This window comes from Trichosurus vulpecula, chromosome 1, assembly GCF_011100635.1.
Source record: "Trichosurus vulpecula isolate mTriVul1 chromosome 1, mTriVul1.pri, whole genome shotgun sequence".
Lineage (NCBI taxonomy): Eukaryota > Metazoa > Chordata > Mammalia > Diprotodontia > Phalangeridae > Trichosurus > Trichosurus vulpecula.
In genome coordinates, this window is record NC_050573.1 from 565,294,768 (window position 1) to 565,320,356 (window position 25,589).

The following is a 25,589-nucleotide window of genomic DNA, read 5'->3' on the forward strand; positions in this document are numbered from 1 at the left end:
AAAGAAGTTGGTATTTGTTAGTGCTATCTGACTTGTTAGTACTCTCTATTTAAATTTCTCCATTGCCAGTTTTTACTTCTCTTAAATGAAGAATTTAGTATTGCTTTGTGTCATCTGACATTAATACCATATGTTTAAATTTTTCCTTTGTAGTTTTTAACTTTCTTTTCTAAAATAAGGAATTTAGTATTGCTTAGTGTTGTCTGACTTGTAAAAACTGTGTGTGAAAAGGCTAAACATGGGTGGGCCTATGAGATATTTGCCCCACCTCCTGTAAGCTTTGTGTTGTATGGGGGGGAGGGAGATGGACAGTAATCATCACCGCCTGTCAGAGTCAGCACCTCATCTAAAGAACTGAAAGCTGCAGACCTAGGGATGATCCGACCTATGTCTTTATGGTGCAGGCAGAATTTCTTGGGTGCCAGTACATTCTCCATGTGTTTCTGGATACATAAGCCCCACAGTCAGGAGTAAAGAAGATGCCTTCATTTGCAGAAACAGCTTGAGGGTGAGAAACCTTTGGAAACTTCACCTTGGAAATCTAATTCCAGTCAGCTAACTGAAAAAAGAGGAGGAGGCTGAGGCAGAAGCAGAGAATCACGTCCTTCCTAGCTGTGGCCTTGAGAAAATGGCCTGGACATATCATGTCAGGTAAGCACAGATGTCATATAGGCCTCGAGGATGCTAAAAGGAACACAAGAATAAGTTATTATACAATAACGAGTCTTCCTCTTAATTAATAAAAATGCCTTTTTCTCCCTTCTTTCATAAATTTTTCATGAATTTTTAAGATAATTCGACATTAATCAGTCTACAAATGACAAAGTGGTCTAAATTTATTGTCTGTGAAAGATAGATTTTGCAAAATACAAATTGTTACGTGTTCAGTTATTTCACCTTTTTTTTTAAACTTCATTTAAAAGAAAGTTTGCTTTTATTTTCAGGCTTCTTTTCACCATCACTTTGGTCTTACAAATCGTCCGCTTGGGAAAAGGTAAGAAGCAACCTACTGACAATGTATTATGGTTTTTATTACACATCTTGAAGAGATTTGCTTTTACCTGTCATCACTGCCTCATTTCTCTGACTTTTTAAAAAAAGGTTTTGATCAAAAAGAGAAACCCAAAAGCAACGGAGGAGAACACATCAATACAACAGCCCCAAAGCAACAGCCCGCAAATCACCACAGAACTTTGAATATCATCAGCGAGCTGAACAGGAGTTCTGAGAGCCCAAAACAGCTCCATTCCAGGCCATTTATACCTTTTCTTGGGTTTAGAGATGGTAAGAAACAATGCAACACAAGAACTCATTGGGTCTATTGTAAAAGGAAATGGTAGAACCTGGGGAAAGTATTCAAATAACGCATGTAGTAAAAAGACTAAAAAGGAGCTCTTATGGAGGCATTACCCAAACTGTAGTCTTAATTATTCAACCTACTTTTTTAAAAAGTGACTTTAGCAATTCCTGGGCAAAACTTGTCATTTGCTTTTAAATGGGTATTTTCAGCCTGCCAAGCTAGCCTGTGTGATTAAAATGTAATTAAAACAAACAACTAAAGGAAAGATAATGGCAGATTCCGGCTCTCCTTATCACAAACTTTCAAGTGAGAGATTCTGCTGTAATCAGTTATAAACTTCAAACTGTTGGAGCGAGGGGGAACCCTTTCTCTCTCTCTGCTTTTTCCTAATGGGTTTGGCCAATTAAAATACTTGTGTGGTCTCTGCTAAGAAACTCTTGTTTAACGTTGATAGTAAGAATTGAAATCACAGCTAGTTTTTTGTTTTGTTTTGTTTTTTTAAATAGAGATTGAAGACTCAAATGTTTCTCCTTTTGAATTGTCAGGAGTCTCTTTTTGACTAGCCCAGGTCCCTAGTAGTTTGTTTTTAATCCCTATATAAACAAACTAGGCTTAACTGAGCAAACACACTTAACAGGCAGCTAATTTTATTGCCCTTCGAGACAATAAAATTAGACATCTTTCAGATCCCTTAGCAACTTAGGAGGGGGGAAAAGGGAAGGTGTGGGGGGGGGGCAGGGGGGGTGAAAGGGTTTGGAAGTGTGCTTATTTGCTAGAAAGGACCCTTGGTGACACTGTATCCCCACAGGTACCAAACACTGCTGTCAAAATGGAGGGACCTGTGTCCTGGGCAGTTTTTGTGTCTGTCCAAGGTACTTTGTTGGGCGACACTGTGAACACGATGAGCGAAAAAGGTAAGAAGGTAGTTTATATCTTCTCAGCTAAAGAGGAACTGGACTTTCCTGATCCCAAACAAATCCCTGATTTTGTCATTCACAGCAACTGTGGTGTCTTTGCCCACGGAGACTGGGTCTACAAGGGCTGCTACCTCTGTAGGTGCATCTACGGGAAGCTGCACTGCTTCAGAGACCCCACATTAAACGACTGTGGTAAGAAGAACTTTTACTTTTTTTAAGTGACGTCCTGCATACAAATATCAAATATGGGGAGTATTAATGCTGCATTTAGACATGTTAAGTACTTAGTTCTTGAGCTGAGGGGCTAACGACTCTATGCAAATAGCGGGCTGAACTTTTTTTTTTATTTCAATTTAACAAATAAACTAAATATTTACTGTCCCCATTTTGCAGACACTGAAACTGAAGTTTAGAGAAGTTAAATGGCTTGGCTGTGATCATAGAGGTAGTAATTGTAGGAGGCAAGACCCGAAGCCAGGTTCCTCCTGACTTTCATTCCAGTATTCTTTTCTGTAGGTACCACGTAGGCTCTACCTGTTCCAGGTGCGTTGTGTAGACACACTTGGGGGTCATAGGAAAGAAACAATAGAAGAGTTAAATCAAGGAGCCTGAGATGGTAAAGGCCATGATAGGCCCTCTACCTCAACTCTTTTACTTAACAGATGAGGAAACCAAGACTAAGAGAGTTTAAGTGATTTTGAGGTAGGATTCGAACCTGAGTTCAATGAGGTTAGAGCCAGTGCCCTCTCTATTGTCCTCTGCTGCAGCCTCACAGTCCTGCCGCAAACATCCTCAAATTGAGATCAGCAAAGAGAGACTATAAGTACTAAACATTTTGACATAGAAAATAAATGAGTGTTAAAATATTTTCTTGATAAAAGAATTGAAAGGCGCAGCTAGGTGGTACAGTGAACAGAGTACTGGACCTGAAGTCAGGAAGACTCATCCTCCTGAGGTCAAATCTAGCACCGGTGTGACCCTGGACAAGTCACTTAACCCTATCTGCCTCAGTTTCCACATCTATAAAATGAGCTAGAGAAGGAAATGGCAACCCACTCCAGTATCTTTGCCAAAAAAAAAAAAACAACCAAAAAACAAATGGGGCCACAAAGACTAACTCAACAACTACAACAAAAATTAAAATGCATCCTATTATATTGAGAGGTAGCACGATGCAGATTGTAGACAGCTGATCTCTGCCACGTACTGATTGTATAACACTGGCGGTGGAAGTCACTTAACATTTCAGCATTCTACTCAGACTAATTCACAGGGAAAGTGCAGACCTGCTTTAATAGAAGGAGTTTTCATATGCCAATGAAATCACAGGCTCTGTCACCACTTTCTGCTAGGAACATGCTGAGCAGGACACTCCCCTCCCCCACAATTAAAGGTGATATGTGAACTTGAGAATTGAAGGAGCCATTATTTTGTGAGCTTTCAGAGGCCACAGAGATATGGAATGCTAACAGAACTTACCATTTTCATGAACTTTCTTTTCTGAGGTCTTATTGGCTTTTTTTTTTAAAGATTGCCATCCCTTCCCAATACCCCCCTTGTCCCCAACAGAACCTTTCCCTGTAACAAAAAAGTGCAATTCAGCAAAAGAAATTTGCATATTGACCATGGTTCCTTCTCCTTTCTATCCAAAGGAGGAAAGTCCATTGCAGGGTCAGGTCTCTGCAAGCAAGAATAGATATTGTATTGATCCATCTTTGAATTTTGTGTCACTTTTACATTGATCATTGTAAATGTCATTCTCTTGATTTTACTCTCTTCACTCTATAAATTCATTCAAATCTTCCCATCCCATGTTTCTCTGAATTCCTCAAAATCATTTTTACAGCATAATAACAGGAAAGAGCAAAGCATGCTGGTTTATATATCAGAGGATCTTGGTTCAAGTCTGGCTCCTTTTTTACGTCATAGACACTTCTCTATGTATTCTCCCTTAGAACAGACATTAGCATTTGCCAAATAGGATAGGCAAGCCCATTATAAAGGAAATAAAGAGCCATGGACATGAAGTTGGGAGATTTAGATTCAAGAATACCATCATAGATCAAGACACAGAATGGAACTCAGAGGTCATCTAGCCAAACCTCCTCATTTACAGATGTGGAAACTGAGTCCCAGAGAACTTAAGTAATTTGTTCAAGATCACAGAGATCAGAAGCAACTAGATGGCACAATGGATAAAGCAATGGGCTTGGAGTCAGGAAAATCTGAGTTCCAATCTAGGCCCAGGTTAACTGTATGGTCCTGCACAAGTCACCTAACTATTACTTGCTTAAGTTTCCACATTTGTGAATTGGAGCTAATAACAACACATACCACCCAGGGTTTTTGTAAGGATAAAATGAGGTAATATTTGTAAAAAAGTGTCTTGCAAACCTTGTTGTTTGTTGTTGAATCATTTCAACTGTGCCTGACTCTTCATGACCCCATTTGGCATTTTCTTGGCCAAGATACTGGAATGGCTTGCCACTTCCTTCTCTAACTCATTTTACAAGTGAAGAAACTGAGGCAAACAGGGTTAAGTGACTTGCCCAGGGTCATACAGCTAGTAAGTGTCTGAGGCCATATTTGAACTCAGGAAAGATGAGTCTTCCTGACTCCAGGCCCAGCACTCTATCCACAGCACCATCTACCTATCCTTAAAAGAGCTATATAAAAACTAGCTATTATAATAAGCATTAGAAGTGGTGTTTGAACCCAGGTACTCTGAACTCCAGAGTCAATGTTCTTTCCTTAACCTGTCATTTGTTATATGTGTGGCTGTGTGCAAGTCACTTAATTTTGGAGCTTCAGTTACTTTCCTTACCTTGAAAATGGGCAGAATAAGAGTTGATTGATCTGCCCCTCGATGTCTTATGAAGTTTGAATATTTTTATCAAGAACAAAGCACTTTAATATATTGTCATCATCAACATATCGCAATGGCAAATCCTTTACCATCTAAATGTATGTATACATGCATTTGTGTGTGTTTAGGTGCATCCGTATGAAAATACAGACCTTCCATTCCAGATACTTCAGGACTTGTACCTAAACTGAAATTTGTAGAGATATGAAACACAGCATAGAAGAAAACAATACTGGTTCTGGAGTCAAGAATTCATAAGGTCATAACCTGATACTTAGGAGCTATGTGGCCATGGACAAATAGTTTAATCTAGATTCTAGAAACACAGCATGATGCAGTGGGGAAAAATCAGGGGATTAGGAGTCAGAGGACTTGGATTTAACCAATTTACTTACCCCTGTGACCTTGAGCCAGTCATTTACCTCTACTGGACTTCTCTTTCCCAAATGTGGGCAAACTACCACCCATAGATCAAATATGGCCCTCCCTTTGCTTTCGTATAGCTCTCAAGCTGAGAGTGGTTTTATATTTTTATTTGTTTTTTTTTTTGGCAGGGAGGAAGACAGGGCAGTTGGGGTTAAGTGACTTGCCCAAGGTCACACAGCTAGTAAGTGTGTCAAGTGTCTGAGGTGGAATTTGAATTCAGGTCTTCCTGACTCCAGGGCCGGTGCTCTACTCACTGCGCCACCTAGCTGCCCCCGATTTTATATTTTTAAATAAGGGCCATTAAAAAATAGCTGTTTGGGCCATAGTTTGCTGATCCCTGTACCACATAATATCTGAGGTCTCTTTCACTTCATAAATCTAGAATCCTATTTGTCTGACCGCTCCTCAGTCTCCTTTGCTGGATCCTCATCCATATCATGCCCCCTAACTGTGGACATACCCTAAGGCACTAACCAGAATTTTTTCTCTCTTTATGTGCTTTCTGGGTGACCATATCCACTCTTATGAGGTCAATTACTACTTCCGTGCTGATGATTTTCTGTATCCTGGCCTAGTCTCTCTCCCGAGCTCCAGTTGTACCATCAGCTGTCTTGGATATCCCAAATAGAACTTGTTATCTTTTCCCCAACATTTGATGCTTTTCCAAACTTCCCTATTCCATTGAGGGCACCACAATAATTTGAGCCACCCAGGCTCCAAATCTCAGTGCATCCTTTACTCTTCACGCTCACTCACCCCACGTATTCAGTCAGTTGCCAAGTCTCGTCCTTTCTACCTCTGTAAAATTGGGGCAACTAGATGTTTAAGTAGATAGAGCCCTGGCCTTGGGTCATGATAGACCTAAGCTCAAATCTGGCCTCTACCCTTAATAGTTGCATTACCCTGGACAAGTCACTTAACCTCTGTTTGCCTCAGTTGTCTCATTTGCATCTACATCCCAGCGTTGTCATGGGACCGAAAGAGATGATAATTGTAAACTGTTTAGCATAGTACCTGGCACATTGTAAACACTATATAAATGTCAGCTATTATTATTATCTTCTGTATACATCTCCTTCTCTTCACCTAGAATACCTCAGGGGCTTCCTAATCAGTCTCCTGGTATAGAACCTCTCCCTATTTTAATCCATCCCCCAAATACCTGCCAAAGAGGTTTTCTTGAAGTGCAGATCCAGCCTTGTGGCTCCCTCACTCCAGTGGTTTCCTGCGGTTTAAATGTCAAAACGCAGCACCATGGACTCTAGAGTGGCCTGAGGCAAAGGACTAGGAGATGATCTCACATGTACAAAACTCCCGGCTGGCAAGCCTTATCTTATAGGATCAAATATATGGTTTTTTTGGCATTTAAATCCCTTCACAACCTAGCCCTGCCCTACCTTCCTAAACATGGAAAATTCTAGCTGTGACTCCCTTTAGCATAGACTACCCTCCAGCCAAACTAGCCTTCTGATTTGTCCCCACACACAATATCCCATCTCCCTTCTCTATACCTCTGTGCTGTTGGACCCCCATGCCTGGAATGTAATCCCTCCTTACCTCTGCCTTTTAGAATCCCTAGCTTCCTTGAGAACTCAGTTTAAGTGCCTCCTTTTGTTTGTTTGTTTTTTTATTAATTAATTTATATATTTTTAGTTTTCAACATTCACTTCCATAAGATTTTGAGTTCTAAATTTTCTCCCCCCCTCCATTCCCCCTACCCCTGAGACAGCATGCAATCTGATAAAAGTGCTACATAGACACACATATTAAACATATTTTCGCATTAGTCATGTTGTGAAAGAAGAATCAGAACAAAAGGGAAAAACCATGAGAAAGAAAAAAAGAGAGAGAAAATGGTATGCTTCAATGTGCATTCAGACTCCATAGTTCTTTCTCTGGATACAGATAGCATTTTCCATCATGAGTCTTTTGGAGTTGTCTTATGTTGCTGTTACTTTGTATAGTGTTCTCCTGGTTCTGTTCACCTCACTCAGCATCAGTTCATATAAATTTTTCCAGGTTTTTCTGAAGTCCCCCCGCTCATCATTTCTTATGGAAAAATAGTATTCCATTACATTAATATACCACACTTGTTCAGTCATTCCCCAATTGATGGGCATCCCCTCAATTTCCAATTCTTGGCCACCATGAAAAGAGCTGCTATAAATATTTTTGTACATGTGGGTCCCTTTCCCTTTTTTATGATCTCTTTGGGATACAGACCTAGAAGTGGTATTGCTGGGTCAAAAGGTACTTGAAGTCTTTTAGCCCTTTGGGCATTGCTCCAAATTGCTCTCCAGAAGGGTTGGATCAGTTCCCCAACAATGCATTAGTGTTCCAATTTTCCTACATCTTCTCCAACATTATGATTTTCCTGCTTTGTCATGTTGGCCAATCTGATAGGTGTGATATGGTACCTGAGAGTTGTTTTGATTTGCATTTTTGTAATCAATAGTGATTGAGAGCATTTTTTTTTCATATGACTATAGATAGCTTTAATTTCTTCATCTGAAAACTGTCTGTTCACATCCTTTGACCATTTATCAATTGGGGAATGACTTGTATCCTTATAAATCTGACTCAGTTCTCTATATATTTTAGAAACGAGGCCTTTATCAGAGACTCTGGCTCTAAAAATTCCCAGTTTTCTGCTTCCCTTCTAATCTTGGTTGCATTGGCCTTGTTTGTGCACAAACTTTTCTATTTAATGTAATCAAAATTATCCACTTTGCATTTCATAATGTTCTCTATCTCCTTTGATCCTAAATGCTTCCCTTTTCCATAAATCTGACAGGTAAGCTGCTCCTTGCTCTCCTGGTTTGCTTATCGCATCAGCCTTTATATTTAAATCGTAAGTGCCTTTGCTGATCACCCAACGGCTAGGGCCTTCACTTCCAAATTATCCAAGATCAATTTTCTATACACATAAATGTGTACGTGCTGTGTAGATCTACAACACTAGATTATAATCTCCTTTACATATATTGGCAACACAGTGTGGTGAATAAGGAGAGAGTTAGCCTTGGTGCTAACCTCTATATATGTGTGAGGCAGCTGGTGGCATAGTGGAAGGAGCGCTGTGCGTAGTCAGGAAGACCTGAATTCAAATCCAGCCTCAGACCTTTACTAACTGGGCATATTACTCAACCTTTGCCTCAGTTTCCCTAACTGTAAAATGGAGATAATAACGGCACCTACCTCCCAGGGTTGTTGTGAGAATCGAATGAGATAATATTTGGAAAGCATTTAGCATGGTGTTTGGCACATAATAGGTGCTTAATAAATGCTTTTTTAGTTGACTGATTCATTCTTTCATCCTTATTGGTGGAAATGATGGAGATTGAGCAGCTGTGACTCCACATCACTTTGTGATTTTTGGCAAATATTCTTCTAAGTCTTTTCCCAGAAGGAAATGAGGATAATAGTATCTGTTCTCAATCTACCCTTAAAGATTGGTTGCTGGGGCAGCTAGGCAGAGCAACCAGTAGAGCACCTGCCCTGGAGTCAGGAGGACCTGAGTTCAAATCCGGCCTCAGACACTTGACACACTTACTAGCTGTGTGACCTTGGGCAAGTCACTTAACCCCAATTGCCCTGCCTTCCCCACTCCGAAAAACACAGAAACAAAATTAAAAAAAAAAGATTGGTTGATAATATCTATGTCAGTATTCATCTCCCTTTATTCTTTAGGAGTAAAAATGAGGATTGCCAGCCAGGTATTTTGTACATATGAGATTGTCTCATAGACCCTTACCCCATTCTACTCTACAATCCATGGTGCTGCATTTTCAGCCTGGGATCATAGAACAAAGTATTTGTAATAATATGTCCCTATTTATGGTTCTGCCAGAGCAGCATCTAATAAATTACCGGGACTTTTGAATTCTTAAGATTTAAGTTTTATAACCATGGTCAACACAGTAGCCAGAAATAAATGTTCGATTTGTCTTAACAAGGCTGGCAAATGATCCCTGACTCTCTGGAATAGGTTTGCTGATGCCCACCTCATTGCTTCCTGTTCCCTCTGTGGCTTCATAAAACTGCCCCTCCTTACAGGAATGTATGTTGAATTTATTCATGGTCCCACTTTGAAGTTTGGGGAGATAAATACTCCCTGAAAACATTCTTTATTCCTGTTAATAACTGTGTCACTGATGGCTCAATGACCTGGAGTAAGTCCCACGCCATTCTACATCTGGATTTTCTCTCCTTAAGGGAGAGAAGAATGTGACTTGTTAACTCTCTCGCCAATATTGCAACACTTTTTTTTTCTCCCTCTAAGCTCTCACAGCCACACATTAATCTCATTACCTTTATCTCAAGTGAAAAGAATATTAATGTTATTCAGGCAACCCCCCACCCTGGTTGCTCCTAACTAACTGTGCTGGCTTTCTTCTTTTCAAGTTTACATAATGTGCTTCTTCCTCTTTGTTCCAGCTGTTAGTTTGAAGGAGGAAGTCAAGTGTCTGACTTGCCCCTGACCGATTTTCCCCTCCCCAGCCCCAGGGGTAAAGAACCAGTTGACTGTCTTTCCCAGGTGTCTTTGTCCTGGTGCTGTGTTTACTTTGATTGTGGTGAGATTCTAGGAGTCTGGGTCCTTCCAGTGCTATCAGTTGCTTCTTAAATGATCCTCTGTGGCCTCCATTCACAGCTCTTTCTTGGGAGAATAGCCTTTGATTGGCTTCCCCAGATGATAACCCTTGACTTCAAGAGTAAGGGGGGGAGGGGGGAAATTTCCCATTTCAAAGTCTGCTGAAAACATTTCATATTTCATTTCTTTGTAAATGAAGGACTCACCAATTTTATCTCTTCTACTCTTTGAATGATTTTTCTTTTCAGACCTGAAAGAAGAATTTATCAAGTTACACTCTAAAGGATCAAGATTGCAACATACCCTGTATTTTCTCCTTCCTTTTCCTTGCTTTCTCCTGCAATGGATAGTTCTCCAGAGGTCTTCATCTTTGGTCCTGTGAAGATGAATGGAAAGCTGTTTTATCAAACAAGAAGCACCTTCTTTTGACTTTTGGGGGATTTGCCTTTTTACCCTATATCTTAACAAGGAGTAAGAAACAACCCTGCCCCCAACCAATACTTTACTTTTTATATGTTGTTGTTTTGAGTGGAAAAAGCTTAAAGCTTATTGTAAATTGTAAATTATTATTTGTTTCAGAGTTATACTGAGGTGGTAAATGAATAGTTTATTGTTATTTTTAATAAAGCATAACCTATTTGAAAAGGTTCTCTCCCTCTCTAAACTTTATGGTTAGGTATGGAGTATTTCAGAGAGTACAAAGATTTCACTTGAGATGTATTGAAATAGAAACAATGAAGCAAGGCTACCACAAACACTCTGAGGTGTCAAACCAATAGGCCACATTTCTATAGCTTTAATTTTAACTTTTTTTTTTTGCTCAACAAAACCCTCTGAAGTAGGGAATACAAGTATTTACTAATGAGGAAAAGCTTTGAAAGATTTAAGTAACTTACCTGCAATCCCACAGGGCATTTAAGAAAGAATCCTAACAACTCCATGCAAGTCCAATATGTGACATTGTGTCTTGCTTAGGGGGAAGAAAACGTTCTGAAGTTGGAATAAAAGCACTTGGCTTCCTGTCCCCACTCTTACTTACAAACTGTGCAACTTAACCTTGGAGTCTCATTTTCCTTATCAGTAAGATGAAGATAATACCCTTTAAGATCATAGATTTGCAATTTAAAAGGACCTCCCAGATCCAGGAGTTCTTATCATGGGCCCCTTTGGCAGTCTAGTAAATCAAAAAACTGTTTCTAGGAATATTTTTTAAAACTCATAATTGAAGTAAATGCTAAATTTTAACTATAGGTTAGTGAAAATAAAGATGTATTTTTTTTTCCCATCCAAGTCCGTGGACCCGCTAAAATCTGTGTAGATAAGAGGTAAAGAACTCTTCAACTAGTCCGATCACTTTTACCTGAATTCAAATCCAAGCTCAGATACTTACTTCTGTGTCCCTTAACCTCTGATTGCCTCTATTTTCTTATCGATAAAATGGGGATAATAATATACTGCCACCAGCCAAGGTGGTTATGAGGATTAATTGAGATAATATTTGTGAAGCACCTAGTACGATGCATAGTGAGTGCTACAGAATTGTTAGCTGGTATTATGTGATGTCACTGGTCCTCTTCAAGAACCAAGAGTGGACAACAGCAGCAGCCAGTCTTGAGGGTGTCACCCCTGACCACGGCTCCCAACCTCAGGATCATCACTCTCCCTCGCTCCACAAATGTGATCTGTTGTCAAATCTTTTCATTTCTGCCTCCACATCTCTCATATGTTCCTCTCTCTACTCACACTGGCCCTCCCCTGATCAAAGTCTTCATTACCTCATCTTGACAATTTCAACAGTCCTTTAATTATTCTCCCTTTCTCATCTCCCCATTCCATTCCTACCTACTCTCTACTGACAGTGATTTTCCTAAGCCATAGGCCATGTTGCTACATATTATTATTATTATATAATATAATATCATTATATTGATCTTTACATCGGCCCTTACTCAATAAATCCCAATGGCTCCCTATTACCTCTCGGATCCAATATAAAATCTTCCACTTAGCACTTAGAGCTCTTCCTAACCTGATCTGTCCTATCTTTCCAGTCTTCCTATGCTTTGTTGTTCAGTCATTTCAGGCCTGTCTGACTCATGACCTCATTCGGGGTTTTCTTAACGAAGATACTGGAGTGGTTTGCCATTTCCTTCTCCACTTCCTCTGCTTTATTCCCTTCCATTTTTATAATTTAGCCACAGAAGCCTACTTACCTACTACATGGCACTCAATCTCCCAACTACAAGTCTTTGCATTGGCTGTCCCCCATTGTGGAATACTCTTTCTTTTCAACCTTCATCTCAGTTTCCCTGCCCTGCTTCAAAATTCAGTCCAAATCCCACCTTCTGCAGGAAGCCTTTCCCAAGCCAGGTCTCCCCTCCCCACAATTGCCTATGCCTTTCCCTTTGAAATTTACCTTCCACCCTCTACTCTGTCTATATCTTGTATGTACATAGTTATTTACATGTTCTCTCCCTCTCTAGGATGTGAGTTCCTCAAGGGCAGGAATAGTGATTTTCTCTTTCTTTGTACCTCCATTTATTAGTAAGTGTTCCATAAATATTTTTTGATGAAAAGATAAAAAAGCCAGTATTCAAGCCTGCTGAAATATCCTATTCCAAGGCTTCCACACTTTCTAGTATGCCACGCTGCCTGTCCTAATTACTTTTACCTCCAGGGGGTCATTGCCCTGTTGGAATTTGGAGGGGGAGTTCCTTCACCTGGAGCTGCCTTCACTGATACCTCAGGTCAACACAAGATACAAAGACAAAGGTGAAAATGTTCCCTACCACATAGGTGGTTACATTCTTCTGGGAGTGATGTGAATACAATTGGGTTCAGATAAGTAATAATACAAGATAATTGCAACAGGAAGAGACCTTTAAAAATTAGGAGGATCAAGACAGGCTTTCTATAGGAAGTGTCACACGAGCAAAATCTGGAATACCCCAGGGTTTGCAGGTAGGGAACAACATCCTTGAGCCCTTGTCTTAACATTGTATTTTTATATTTTGTATCTCTAGAACCTAACAGAGCCTGGCGTGATAAATTCATGTAAAACGTATGAAGAAATGAATGAATGGACTTGACATTATAGGGAGCCCGAAAGATAAGAGCCTCCTTTTCCCCAGTCTGCAGATTTTGCCCAGACTGACAATATATTCTTGTAGACTGTGCCATGTGCTTCCCGATAGAAGTTGCCCATCCCCCACCAGTGGGATCAATGCTTTTCTAAAACAGTGTGAAGGATGCCTTAATGGAATGGAGAGAGAGCAAAACAGGAGGGAAGAATTGTGATGTTCAAAATGATTAAAGGGACTGCTGCGGAATTACAAAGAACAAGTGTGGTCCCAAGGAGGGAATATTAAAAGTACCCCCTCCCACCCCTTTAGGTCCATGGGTATGGAACATTGTGTATATTTTCAGACTTATCTTGTATATTAACAAATTTGGTTGATTTTTTTCTTCTTTTTCTTTAAAAATATTCTTTGTCATGTAGGATGGCTCTCTGAGAGTCAGAAGGGGGAGGTACTAAGAGATATTTGGATGAAGTAAAAGCAAAAGATAACTATAAAAATTGTTTTTAGCGAAAATAACTAGTACTCATATAGTCCTTTACGATTTAAAAAGTACTTTACGTATGTTAATCCATTTGATCCTTACAACAAGCCTGGGAGGGAGGTGCCATGGCCATTTCACAGATGAGGAAACTGAGGCACAAATAGATTAATAATGCCCAAGATTGCATAGATTAGGAGTACCCGAGACAGGATTCAAATACAGGTCTATCTACCTGATGCTACATCCTGTGCTCTATTCATTGCACCACCTAGCTTTAAAAAACAATTATAATTTTATCCATTTTACCCAAAATTTGGTTTTTTTAAATGAGGAAAAGAAAAGCTTTTATCCTGAGCCATTCATAGCATGTAGCAATGTAATTCAAACTGATCAGTAGTTAATTTAAAAAGCTTTGGGATTCTGAATCCTGCAAGACTTTCAAATTGAAGAGAAAAAAGGTAAACCTAAGTTTATATATTGGACAAAGCGAAAATTAGATTTCTATTGACCCTAAGGCAGAAGGTGCTAATTTTGATTTCTATGCATAGGGGAAATTGATGCAAATGCCCGGAAAGATTTTATTTGGAGGAAATATTACTCAGTTTCCGACTCTGGCCAAAATGATCTCTCATCAGCTAGAACTACAGACATCTAAAGGTTCTAGCAAAAAAAATGTCAGAAGTTTCCTACACTGAGTACTTGGGTTTGGAAAAAAAAAAAGTTTACATGTTTCATCTGCTCATAGTAGGAAATGTACAAATAATATCAAGATAGACTCAATTTTGAAAGTGTACCCATTGATTTCATTTTATAACAGTTAATTATACTATTTTTAAAAATCTAATATATAACCCACAAATGAAGGCAACAGGTAATAATGCAAAGCACTGAATGCAGTCAGAAGAGAGATAGCTTTAAATCCTACTACTGGTAGTTACCAGATGTTTGATCATGGACTAATACCCTTTAAGCTTCTGTAAAGTAGGGATTAATATCATCTGCTATATGTATCTCTGGTCTACTGGGAGGATGAACTGAAATGATGCACACAAAGCATTGTATAAATGTTAACGCACTATATAAATGTCATCTGTTATCAATTAATATCTAATATGAATTTTAAGTTGAATATGTGCCCCATAAGTGAAGAGGAAAAGGAAAAAATAACCTGGGGGGAGGAGAGGAAACCTTGCAGCAGGTTTATCTGACAAAGGTATCATCTCCAATGTATAGAAAGAACTGATTCAAATTTATAAGAAAAGTTATTATTCCTGAATTGATAAATAGTCTAAGCATATGAACAGATAGTTCTCAAGGCAGGAAATGTAGGCCAAATTGCCATATGGGGGGCGGGGGAAGGATGCCCCAAATCACTAATTAGAGAAATGCAAATTAAAGCATTCTGAGATTGTACCTTATACCGATCAGAGTGGCAGAGATGACCAAAAGGGAAAACGATAAGTGATGGAAGGGAGACTGTGAGAAAACTGGCACATTGATATATTGTTGTGAATGAATACAGCCCTTCTGGAAAGCAATTTGAAATTATATACAAAATGGTACTTAATAATTCATGCCCTTTGGTCCCACTGCTAAGCCTACACCCAAACATAATGAAAGGGGTAAGGTCCTTTATGTGCAAAAGTATTTATGGCAGCTGCATAATTTGAATAGAGTCCTGGACTTGGAATCAAGAAGGTTGTTCACATCTGACCTCTGACCCTCACTAGCTGCTAAACTATGGGCGGCTCACTTCTCTAAGATTCAAGCATTTCTCTAACACTTACCTGCTTATGCTTATTGAAAAGAATTCAATTGTTGAAGTTACATTAGTGGAAAGAATTTCCACAGGGAAAATATCTGAAAAATTGTCTTATTATTAATTTAAATAGCATAGCAGATACAACAAGAGCATATTAATACTTAACATGAATTCAATAGCCCATCACAGTCTGGCTCAAGCCTACCTTTTGAGGCTTATTTCATATTATTCCCCATCAGTTACTCTTGTCTACTAAAGACCTTCTTACTATTCACTTAACTCTCTACCTGATGCTACTATGCCTTTTCACAGGCTATCATCCCCCATGGCCAAAGGTACCCCTCACCTTAACTTCCCCAGTTTCCTTCAAGGATCACTCGATTCATGGGTCATATCTTTGGGAAGGTCTTCACTATTTTCCCATTTATCAGTGATTTCTTCTAACCCAATAACTGTATATATGTATGTGTATGTGCGTGTGTGTGTGTACGTATATATACATACACATACATATATATATGATTATATTACAGCTTGCTAAACTATTAGCTTAAATCTGCACTAAGATTTTTAGGACACCCTGGACTTTTCTGTTTGCAGGTTGTATCCACCATTAGAACGCAAGCTCCTTAGGGCAGAAGCTATTTTTCATTTTGTCTTTATATCAACAGTAACTAGCACTATGCCTTGCAGGTGATGAATAAATAAATATTTATTGGATTGTCTGTCGTACATGAAGGAAGCAATGCTTAATGAGCCTAGAAAGGTACAGTGGGTTGAAGGCAGGTTGTGAAAGGCCTTAAATGTTAAATAGAAGTATTCCTCGTATGAAATGTAACATATGAAAATGTTGATAATGTATAGAAACATTATCAAATGAGATGAGGCATGAGAAAGCCACTATACCAATGAAATTGTTAGTTTGAGATCTGTGAAAGCTGCTTCCCATGCAAATTGTTAGGAAACAGTTTGGCATATGCATAAACATTCATTTAAAAAAATAGAAATGAAACGTGAAACAAAAGAACATCCACCTTCCATTACTTGCCAGGCTAAGTATCCTATCTATCCACAGTTGTGAGGAGAACAGATAAAAGGAGCTCTCTCCCACCCCAACCTGGAATTGCTTCCAGCCCTTCCTTTGAGTGGACCATCCTTCTCACAAAGCAATTACAAGCTCGGTTTTTTTCAGAATTTTTTATTACAAGTAATGTTTGCTTCCCAGCGTTATGCTAACCCATTTTATTGGCCACTCAGTCAACTGTGGCATAACCTAACAAACTGGGCATCGTTGTTGCCACAGGTTCACACGCTCTCCATGGACAGCTGCACAGGGGAAGGAGAGAGGGCGAAGGAGAAATGTGTGTCAACTGTATTATGGCTCCCTAGAACACCAAGTTTTTTCCCTCTACTGATGTACCTCAGGATTTAGTCAAATGGTTGCCGGGCATGTGAGCAGACCATTCCGGACGTTCTCTTTTCCTTACAAACTAAATGTCGTCTTCCTCTTTCCTGAAGGCATTCAGAAACAAAATCTTCCTTCTAGTTCTGATTTCAGTTACGCCGTTATTACACATTATCAGTTGGCAGGGAGGGCAGGGGGGGAGAGGGGAGGCTTGTACCTCTTCTAATGCTTCTACAGTGTTTTGTAAAGCATTTAGCACCAATATCGTCTGCATTTTATACATGAGGAAACTGAGGCTCCAAGATGTATACAGTCACAGAGTTAGAACTAAAAGCTACCTTAAGAAACAAACAAGCATTTATGGAGCGCCTACAGCATGCCAAGCAGTGTGCTAAGCATTTTATAAACATCATCGTTATCTCATATCATGACAGCCCTGGGAGACAGGTGCTGTTATCATCTCCACTTTACAGCTGAGGAAACTGAGGCAAAGATTAATTGACATGCCCAGAGTCCCATAGCTAGTAAGTATCAGCTGGGATGTGAACGCAGGCCTTCCTAACTCTGGGCCCAGCCCTCTGTCCCCTCAGCCACCTAGCTGCCTTGTTTTACAGATGAGGAAACTGAGGTCCAGAGGAGTTAAATGACTCCCCCAAGGTCACAGACGGCAAGACCAAAATTTGTTCCCAGAGGGTCATGGTGTTTGAGCAGGCTGCAGCACATCACACATGAGGAATTACTAAAGAGTCAGAGGAATAAAAGATATCAAAGAAACACTTGCACAAAAGAAGGAGATGGTCTGGTCGCATGGCAAGAGAATCCCATAACCATTAGATAGCCCATGTCCTACACTGGAATCTCTGCAGTAGAGAAGGTCCCTGACACATTGAGCACACTCACCACACTATAGCTACACTTATCACAGGACAGGAAGAAGATTTGCACCAGAAAGGCAAGGGTATAGGGGTTATGGCCTGCATCCCTGGATGGAATAGTCATATCAATGAGTACACAGATTCATTTGAACATATTATATTTTCTTTCATTCACTTTTATCAACCGACCAGTGTGAGATCTCTCAGGGAAATGGTTATCAATATTGTGGAGTAGGGAGTGGAGGAAGGACAGAAGAGAATACTCAACTACAGAGGTTTGGGAAATACAAAAGACCCAAGGACAAGTTTCAGTCCTCTTCCTGACTTCCCACTCAGGTGACTAGATGGCATGATGGTTAAGTCTAAAGCTCTGGTGTCAACCAAGCTGGGACACTTTGCCCTAGGTCAAAAAGCTAAGTTATATCACCCAATACAGAACTGAAAAAAAAAAGGCTTATCTGAATATTGAATTCTAGATGTTTTATCATCTTGGCATCTCAAATTCAAGACGTACAAAAGGACATCCCAAACCTCTTTTCCCCCCAGACTCACCCCTTTTCTGAAATTCCCTATTTTTGCCAAGTGGCCCACTATCCTTCCAGTCATCCAGCCTTGAAACATCAGTGTTGTCCTTGACTCGACTTTAACTCACTCTGTAGATCCATTAAGATGCCAAATCTGTTGGTTTTGTGTTTCCTCTTTGCTCCAATATCAGAGGAATTCCTTTGCTGTATTTCTTTCCATGGAAATAAGGCATTAGGAAACAGAGCCTGAACTAACAAAGAGAATTGAGTGGTCTCTTGTTTTAGAATATAGGAGAAGGCACTTATTAGATATTGAGTGATTTTTTGATGTAACAATGATTCACTCTTTAAAAAAAAATTTGGGCAACTATTATAATTGTAAGAAATGGGAGGAGGAGTTTTGTTTCCACAGAACTAAAGGTGTGCTTCCCTGCCCTCCCCCACCCCAGCTTTAGCAGAGACCAGGCCTCAAGGTCAGTCAGGTGAGAGGTCAGAGGCTTGTACTCATGTGCATACTTTTTGAGAAGGCAGTCTGGGGAATTAGAGAGGCCAAACCCACTTGAACCAGTTCAAGCTTATCTAGGGTCTGGTCTTGGTCAAGAATCCAGGCCTACTGATTTGCATCATTTGCATATGTTAAAGAGGGAAAGTAGGGGAAGTAAAAGAATATAGTTTAATCCTAAACTAAGACAAGGAAAATCTAATTAACTTCACTTTTGCTTCTGTATCCTTATTATCCTATCTATATTATCCTATCTATATAAACTGTATAACCTAGGAAAAATGTAAAAAAACAAAGATTGTAAACTAACCATGACTCTGGCAGGAGTGGAGGGAATGGTTACCCCTGCTCCTGCAGCTGTATCAGTGTGTGAGTGTTCCCGCGAGCACTACACCCGCTCTCTCAGGGAGCGTAATAAAATGCCTTCCTCTGCCCACTCTGGTCCTGTGTTCTTTGGGTGTGAATGGGCAAATCTCATGGATTTTCCTAAGGTCAAGTGAAGGGAAGCAACAGGCAGCGGAAGCTTGCCGGGCTTACTCCTGGATCTTGTCTTGGGGTGTCCTGTGATCCCCGCTGCGGTGTTAAGAGGGCTACCACTCTGGATTCCCTTGGGGAACCCTGTGGTCTGCACAGCCTTCTTAAGGGGACATCACTTGGGACTTCTGGCCCTGTCTCGGGAGCCTTGTGATCTTACTGCAGTCCTAAGGGGCCATCACTTAGGTCCTCCTTAGGGTCTGACCCCTAGGAGGCCCTGTGATTCTCACAATGGGGGGCTACCACTTGGTCTTCCTCTGGGAGTCCTGTGGTCTGTACCCTTCCCTAGGGATTATCACAGGGTTCTTCCTCAGGACTTTGGCCCTGCCTAGGAAGTCCAATGATCCCCAAAACCACGTTTCTCACATGTGCATAATGTGCTAAAGACTTTATAGTGTACAAAGAAACATAAAATGTAGTTCACTTCCCAAAGTAAGAGTTTAAATTATTTAAGTCATTAATAACAATGACTTTTATTTATACAAGGCTTTAAGTCTCAAAAAGCAGCTTACATGGCTCTTTACACCCCCACACAGAATCTCAGGAACAAGTTGGGTATAGTTCATACCTAGGGTTTCCTCAAAATGAGGAAATGGAAAGGAATTCTATGAGAAAAATCAGATATTAAACAGCTATTTATTTCCTATATGTATGTGTTTACAAAGATATAAACAAGCAGTAATATAACTCGTTATACTCTCCCAATTTGATACTTATGACATCAAAATATTAATCAATAAATTAACAAACATTTATCGAGTGCCTGCTATGTACCAGTCACTGTGCTAAGTGCTAATGATACAAAAAGGCAAAAGACAGTCCCTGCCTTCAATAAAAGAAACAACATGCAAACAAATATGTACAAAGCAAGCTATATACAGGGTAGATAGGAAATAATTAAAAGAGGGAAAGCATTTGAATTTAGAGGGTATGGGGAAGACTTGCTATAGAAGACAGGATTTTAGTTGGGACTTAAAGGAAATCAGGGAGATCAGTAGTCGAGTGGAAGAGAGAGAGCATTCAAGGCATGAGGGACAGTCAGAGAAAATACCTGGAGCTGAGAGATGGAATGTCTTGTTGTGGAACAGGTAGGAGGCCAGGGTTGCTGAATGAAAGACTGGAAAGATAGCAGGGGTCTAGGTTATGAAGGGTTTTAAATGTCAAATAGAGCATTTTGTAATTGGTCCTGAATGATGAGGGCACAGTCTCTGGGAACCCCTTTGAACCTGCAATACAGTCGCTGGGAGCCCCCTTCACCTCTCCTTGAGTCTTTCAACTGGATCTGGCCTTCCCCTAAGGCCATGGGCCTGACATTATCATTGGGCCCAAGTCTCTGCCTAGCCTAGCCCGCTGTTGTCCAGCTGTTTCCCACCCTTAATCCTGATCAAAATATCTATACCCTAGCTCTGTTCCCCTAGCCTTCTATTGTCTGTCATCTCCATGTAGCCTTCAGCTATTTCCCACGGTGGAGTCTGACTTCATCTCAGTCCCATCAAGCTCCTCCTTAGACTCCTCCTCAAGGCCCTCCCTAAACCCCTCCTCTGGTCACCCCAGACCACCCCTCAATCCCTCCCACAATCTTTGTGTATATAATCTCCACCTTGCCTCCATGAAGGCGCTCTCATCCAATCTAGCTCAGTAGGTTGAATCTGGCCCGCTTGTGAAAACAGGCGTCACAAAGGGTGGGATTTCTTAAGACAACCCATTATGGCAAACCCTTAATAAACTTTGTCTTTCCCCTTGGCTGAGAAAGTTTGAGTCGAATTCCTTCGGCAGGACCCGCCCTGTACTTTGGGATGTCGAGCACCCCTCAATCCCAAATCTCTTCACTGAAGGCAATAAGAAGCCACTGGAGTTTATTGACTATGTTGGTCAGACCTGCCTTTTAGGGAAAATCCCCTTAGTGGCTCAATAGAGAATAGATTAAAGTAGAGAGTTGAGGTAGACAGACCCATCAGCAACCTATTGCAGCAATTGAGGAGTGAGGTGGTGAAGACCTGCACTAGAGTGGTAGCTGAGTCAGAGGAGAGCAGTATTGGGGAGGTGTTGCAAAGGTGAAAGGAGCAGACCTAGGCAACTGATTAGATATGGGGGGTGGGGGTGGGGAGTGAGAGATAGTGAGGAATCCAGGATGATTTGTAGGCTGTGAGCCCGAGGGAGTAGGAGGATCGCGGTGTTGCCCTCTATAGGAATAGGGAAGTAGGGGGTAGGGACGGTTGGGGGGAAAGATAAGATGAGTTCTGTTTTGGACAATGAGTGTAAGTAAGATGTCTAATGGACATCCAGTTCCATGGGTCCAAAAGACAGTTGGAGATGAGAGATTAGATTAGGGCAGAAAAGGTAGATTTCAGAATCATCAACATAGAGATAACAATTAAATCCAGGGAAGGTGATGAGATTCAAGTGAAGTGGTTTAGAGGAAGAAGAGAAGAGGGCTCCCCCAAAGGACATTTGCAGGTTGAGGGCATGATCTGGAGGGGATCCAGCAGAGGAGACAGAGAAGAAGGGGTCAGACGGGTTGGAGGAAAACCAGGAGAGAGCGGTGTCCTGAAAACCTAGGAAAAAAAGGAGAGTGTCAAAGAGGAGAGATCAACAATGTCAAAGGCTTCAGAGAGGTCCAAGGAGAACGAGGATTGAGAGAAGGCCATTAGATTTGGCAACCGCAACTTTGGAAATGAACTAATTAGGTCAGAAGCCAGATTCTAAGCTTTTTGTCAAATTAGTATTTCCTCTTCACTTTGGCTATGCACCGCCCAAAGAAATCCCTCAAATTTGGTGTCTTCTGGCAAGCCAAACCAAGGGTTAGACTCAGCATCATTTCGGTGGTCATCTTCTCTAAGGAGCACCAGAGTTCAACTACCAGAGGTTCTTCCTAAAGTGTAGCCAACACCACCTGGGGACCTTTCATTCTGGCTCCAAGGATGTAAATGCTCATCTCAGTATCACTATTCAGTCATCTATGCTCAGGGAAGAAGCACAAAACAGAAAATGCAATCAGAGTCCAAAGACCAATGCTCAGCTTGGCTGCTCCATCTCCTACTGCCAATGTGAAAAGAAGGGTATCACTTCTCTTCTACTTCTCCAGGTAAGACAAGTTTAGCAGATAGAGACAGACAGAGAGACAGACAGATAGACACACATACACACAGAGGAGAAAGAGAGAGAGAGAGATCAATTCTTTTAAGGCCCACTGAGTTGGGCACCCTGCCTGGCTTGGTGATTGACTAGTCGTCTTGATAAACACCTGTTGCTGCCACCGGGGGATGAAGGCATTACAACATAATGGATAAAGTGTTATATTTGACCTCAGAGAACTGGACTCAAATCCTAGCTCGGACACTTACTAGCTGTTTGACCCTGGGCAAGTCACTCTATCAGCCTTGGTTTCCTCATCTGTAAAATGAGAGAATTAGACTCAATGGCCTTTAAAGTCTGTTCCAGCTTTAAAATCTATATTCATATGGTCTACAAGATTATCTTGCCATTTTAAAGCTCTTGAGTTTTTAAAAGATTTTTTTTTAAAGCTCTCTTAACACCAAGATGCATATGGTTGGCCAAAAAAGAGCCTGGACAGCTCAACATATGCTTCACGGGGTGTATTCTGATCTAACCTTTCTGTTAGGTGAATCAGATGCCTTTATGACAATAGGGAGGAATACCAATCCCTGGCTGAGACATGCAGTTTATTCTGCTCATCCTAGTAAATCTTGTTTATAGGTAACTTTATTTTTCATGTCACATAAAGCTTCTGAAAATACATTAAGTATCATACTTGTATTTTACTTCCTCAAAACCTTAAGAAGGAAGGATTTGTCACTGAAAAACTGCTATAGACCTTTTTTTATTTCCTATTCCCTGGTTCAGTGAACATACAGTATTTTTCTTTTACATTGGAAAAGGTTTTCTTCTCCTCATTTCTCCTCCTTTCACTTTCTAGTAACCCTTTTTTCACTACCTGGTAAAGCTATAGCAAATAAATATGAAAATATTAATATTTTGCTGAGAGAAATGATGAAAATGAAGAAGTCCGGAAAATTGGGGAAGATTTATATGAACTGATGCAGAGCAAAGTAAGTAAAAGGAGGAGAATAATACATAGAATGACAATGAAAAGGAAAATAACATTGGAACTCACTAAGTTCAACGCAAGAACCAAATCTCCACTTCAGGGGTCTAATGATGAAACATACCTTCTTTCTCTTGGTAGAAAAAAGGAGGAACAAAGCATCTGCTCTTAGCTATAACTGATACAGTACAGTTGGTTTTTTTTTTTTTTGCTGTATTTCTTTATTATAAGAGAGGTATCTACAAGGGCATGGGAGGAGCAAGAGTATGTGAAAAAAAAAACTTTTTAACCAGACCTGGGATTTGATCGACCTAAAGAAATTCTGATAAAAATTCTCAAACTTGAAATTTTATAGCCTCAGAGAGCTACCTGGGGAAACTGAGGTAAATTGATTTACCCAGGATCACATAGCCACTATTCAGAAGCAGCACTGAACCAACTTTTTTTTTTTTGGACTCCTGAGGCTACCTCCTAACCCACTATGCCATACTGGTTCTCTGGTCACCAGCATCTAGATGATACAAAGGACAGAGTGCCGGGCCTAGAGAAAAGAAGGCTTGAGTTAAAATTTGGCTTCAGAGACTTACTAATTGTGTGACCTTGGGCAAGTCATGACCTCTGTCTGCCTCAGTTTCCTCAACTGTCAAGTGGGGATTATAATAATAGTACTCATCTCCCAGGGTTGTTGTGAGGATCAAATGAGATATTTGCAAAGCCCTTAGTACAGTTACAGGCACTCACTAATTGATAAATAATTGCTTATTTCCTTCCTTCTCTTGGCACTATGCTATGCTACCTCACCAGGCAAACAGAAATGCAAAAAAGATGAAGAAAGAATTTAAAAAATATGATACTGTCATGGTTTCAATTCACTTTAAGCTTCAGTGCATTGCCTAGCTAGTTCGGGATTTTGTTTTGTTTTATTTTGCTTTGCTTTCATAAAGCCTACTCTTCTCCCTTTTCACCCCTCAACCACTCATGTTCAGAATAAGTGATCTTACTCATCATATTCCACTCTGTCTTAGCTACCCAAGGTACAACCCAGCTCAAAGCCAACGTGAAAGACCAGCTGACTGTGAGCTTCCAAGCCTTCCAGGCTTCTCTGGCCCAGTGATGATACCTCTTAGATTTGTAGTGAAATATGGAACAAAGGTGCTGGCTGCTACAATCAGGACTTTCAAGTGTTTCTGTGTGTTTGTAGCTCTGGCAATTAGTTAGCTGGGGCTCCATTTGAATCTGCTGGCTTTTGCTGCCCCCTTGCCTCTTTTCAGGAGAATAGACAGGAGGCACCACTTGTGAGGGGGAAAAAAAGCCTAGACTAGGATTCTATTCAGATTTTCTAAAAGACTGTTAACCAGTAGAGTTTAATCAAAGAAATCCTCTGATCAGGAAGGTGTTGTTCAACCTGGGTATTAAATGAGTCAATTAATGGAGTTATTCCTTGAATAGGAGCAGGACAAAACCCATGTTCTCAATAGATTAACAAAATGAACTTATATTACGTTCAAGATATTCTGGACTAGCTGTTGCTTTTCCAAATTCCTCCTCCCTCCTCCCCTTTACTCACTCCTCTTCTCTGCAGGTAACACGGAATTATATTCTCTTACCATCCTTCACACTGAAATGGATGATGGACAAGCACAAGGAAAAATGAAGATATTTGTCTGTATTATTTTTCCCTCGCTAATATAATAAGATGATTCTCTTTATGGATAAGCCAGGAGCAACCTGTAAGCCTACTTCTTTTCATATTTTCATAGAATATCAAATCAACAAGTCGTTTTTGTTTTGTTTTTTAGTTCATCACTATTCAAGGTACTAGAGAAGGAGTGGAGAGACACAAAATAGTAATTTCCATTTATGTAACACATTTTTTAAAAATCATTTTATTTTATCATGTACTTGACTAACACCAAAAGCCAGGAGCATTTCTATATACCAAAAACAGGTTTGACCTAACTCAGGTCTTTTTGAGCTTCTCTGACACCTTTTCAGACTTGTCTAGACTCAAATCAGCTAATTCAGCAAGTATTTATTTATTTTTAAAAGCAGTTTTATTTATTTAACTTTATGGCTTTTTGTTTTTATATCAATTTATGGAAATAACACCCTCTCCTCCCCCCTTTTCAAAACTGAACTCTTCCCATTGTAACAAAGAAATGTCATTAATTAAAATGACCAGCTGCAGTGATTTTTGTCTGCTGATGAGAACAAAATTGTTTCTTCCACATTTCCTGATTCTCTGCTGAAAAGAGCCAGT

General features: G+C 40.2%; 1 protein-coding gene across 1 annotated transcript; it reads left to right on the forward strand.

The window, feature by feature from the left end:
* The first annotated feature begins 628 nt into the window (after positions 1–628).
* Positions 629–24,443, forward strand: LOC118841939 (cryptic protein-like). The gene is made up of 6 exons (XM_036749655.1): positions 629–651; positions 945–994; positions 1,102–1,284; positions 2,109–2,214; positions 2,300–2,409; positions 24,355–24,443. Exons 1-6 carry the CDS (start codon positions 629–631, stop codon positions 24,441–24,443), a joined length of 561 nt encoding a protein of 186 aa, XP_036605550.1.
* Positions 24,444–25,589: the final 1,146 nt, after the last annotated feature.

What these genes read in the sequence shown, in the direction of transcription:
- LOC118841939 (XM_036749655.1), top strand. Translation starts at nt 629, where the DNA reads ATGGCCTGGACATATCATGTCAG. An exon ending in GCCTGGACATATCATGTCAG is followed by an intron (nt 652 to 944) that starts GTAAGCACAGAT and finishes TTTTATTTTCAG; the next exon opens with GCTTCTTTTCACCATCACTT. An exon ending in AATCGTCCGCTTGGGAAAAG is followed by an intron (nt 995 to 1,101) that starts GTAAGAAGCAAC and finishes TTTTAAAAAAAG; the next exon opens with GTTTTGATCAAAAAGAGAAA.